This window comes from Anneissia japonica, unplaced genomic scaffold (assembly GCF_011630105.1).
Source record: "Anneissia japonica isolate Jap-2015-1 unplaced genomic scaffold, ASM1163010v1 scaffold287827_len377088_cov200, whole genome shotgun sequence".
Taxonomy (NCBI): domain Eukaryota; kingdom Metazoa; phylum Echinodermata; class Crinoidea; order Comatulida; family Comatulidae; genus Anneissia; species Anneissia japonica.
Window position 1 is genome coordinate 82,869 of NW_022743068.1, and position 1,924 is coordinate 84,792.

General features: G+C 32.7%; 1 protein-coding gene across 3 annotated transcripts in view; it reads left to right on the forward strand.

Annotated features, from left to right (window-relative positions):
- Nucleotides 1-564: 564 nt before the first annotated feature.
- The window catches only part of LOC117119372 (fibropellin-3-like), a 17,572-nt gene continuing 16,212 nt past the window's right edge, over nucleotides 565-1,924 (forward strand). For all 3 annotated transcript variants that reach the window (XR_004447174.1, XM_033264173.1, XM_033264175.1), the window contains exons 1-3: nucleotides 565-678; nucleotides 1,107-1,235; nucleotides 1,566-1,720. Coding sequence is in view for 2 of the 3 variants with exons in the window: in XM_033264173.1 (XP_033120064.1) it covers nucleotides 597-678; nucleotides 1,107-1,235; nucleotides 1,566-1,720 (366 nt within the window). In the remaining variant the exon portion in view is untranslated. The remainder of the gene's footprint in view (nucleotides 679-1,106; nucleotides 1,236-1,565; nucleotides 1,721-1,924) is intronic.

The following is a 1,924-nucleotide window of genomic DNA, read 5'->3' on the forward strand; positions in this document are numbered from 1 at the left end:
TCTGATAAAACATATCCACGAAATAAAAATCGTTGAAAAATACTATTTAACGTTAGTTGAAATTACCTACCTTTATAAATTTTCTTTGACAAAAAAACTGTTGTATGACCATATATAGTCATGATGTGCCTATACATGGTCTTGATGTATTGTCATCATGACCATATTTAGACATGTTAAGACAACAAGCCTAAATCTACTTCCATCAACTGTGATGGCGACATAAAAACTATGTTTGTTTATTTTGCCTAATCGACGTCACGCATTTATATCTTAAAGGCTTATTGCCAAGGTAAAATGTGACGATTTAACCCACTTAAATGCGTTGAAACGTTATCTATCAACCTCCAAATTGATGCCCAGGAATTCAAAATAATATTATCAACACCATTTCATTCTAGTTATTTCCGATTTGTTTACTCGAAGCAATTAAATCTGTTGTTTTGACGGAGATCATGCGTATCGTTTAATGAATACGATTGGATTATTAGATTAATAGAGCAAATGTATATAAATTCTATAGGTGCTGCAATACATGTCTTTAAGTATCTGGTATTATGTACATCAATGATCTTGCTCCATGTCACTGTGGAATCATGAGTTTACCTACCATGTCGTATATTTACAGAGTTGCTTTTGCAATAATTATAGTTTTTGTTGGTATCGTAAATTCACAAGGTAGGCATACGTACAGTTATAGTATTATTTTGTTAATGAAAAAAAAAACTAGGCCTATAACTATTGGATGTACAATTTTTCAAATTAACTCAAAAGCAACTCACTCGATTTTGATTATCACTTCGTTATATAGGCCTACATTAGTTATTTCCTTTTTATAGGTATCATAGTTTTAGTTTTAATTAAATACATTTTATAAGTGTTCTATCATAGATTTATTTAATTTAATTCAATTCTATTTCTTGCTCATTATATAACTAATTATGACGATTTATTTATACAACTACCTGTCACTCGATCCGGACGATGCACTAGTATGAAACAGTCTGTTGTGACTGTTATAGTCAGTTCAACAAGTTATCAACTTAACACAGTATATAGCAATGCGTTTAATCTAATACTTTAAATGTTTGGTTTTTTTTTTAAAGTTTGTCAAAACGGAGAGTCCCCATGTGCAAATGGAGGAACGTGTATTGGTGGACAGATAGGTAGTACATATACCTGTCAGTGTACCTTCAGATGGCAAGGACGAAACTGTAGCAAGGCAATTCCTCCTCGTAAGTATGCGCATGTTCATTAATAATGATAGGCTTATTATATTTTTCCAATTCTCCGGAGCCTGACTTTAAACCTTCCTAATACTAGTGTACTTTCTGTGGGTGAATTGCGTGATACACCAAAAGACAATCCTTAGTGTGATTCGCACCAAAAATACTCCAAAATATCCAAAGTGCTTGATTCAACCGGGATAAATATAAAGGATTTCAATAGTATGCGCACAGTCAGACAAGAGTTACACGTCTTGCATCTTTAATAAAATGTAAAACATTGTACATATAACTTTTAATTAAATGCGTTAATACAGCAATTCGCCCTTTTTCACACAGGTCAAAACTGTGGATACAACCAATTTGGAGATACCGGGTCTATTACAAGTCCTAACTACCCGGATGTCTATGATAATGATCATGAGTGCTATTACTACGTGCGCGTGCACAATGCACGTAGAATTACATTCTATGTGCGGTTTTTCGAAACCGAGGTATGTTTTTGATAATTTAAGAAATTCATTACTCACCCTCATTATTTCCCTCTTTTGAAATTTCTGCAGATATTATTCTCCTGAATCGATTGAAGTAAGTCAATCAAACGTAGAGACATTCTCAATCAACAACAGTTCTTTTCATAACTATCTACGTGGTGTACCGCAAGCATTAATATAAATTTATTATCATTATTCTTTTAT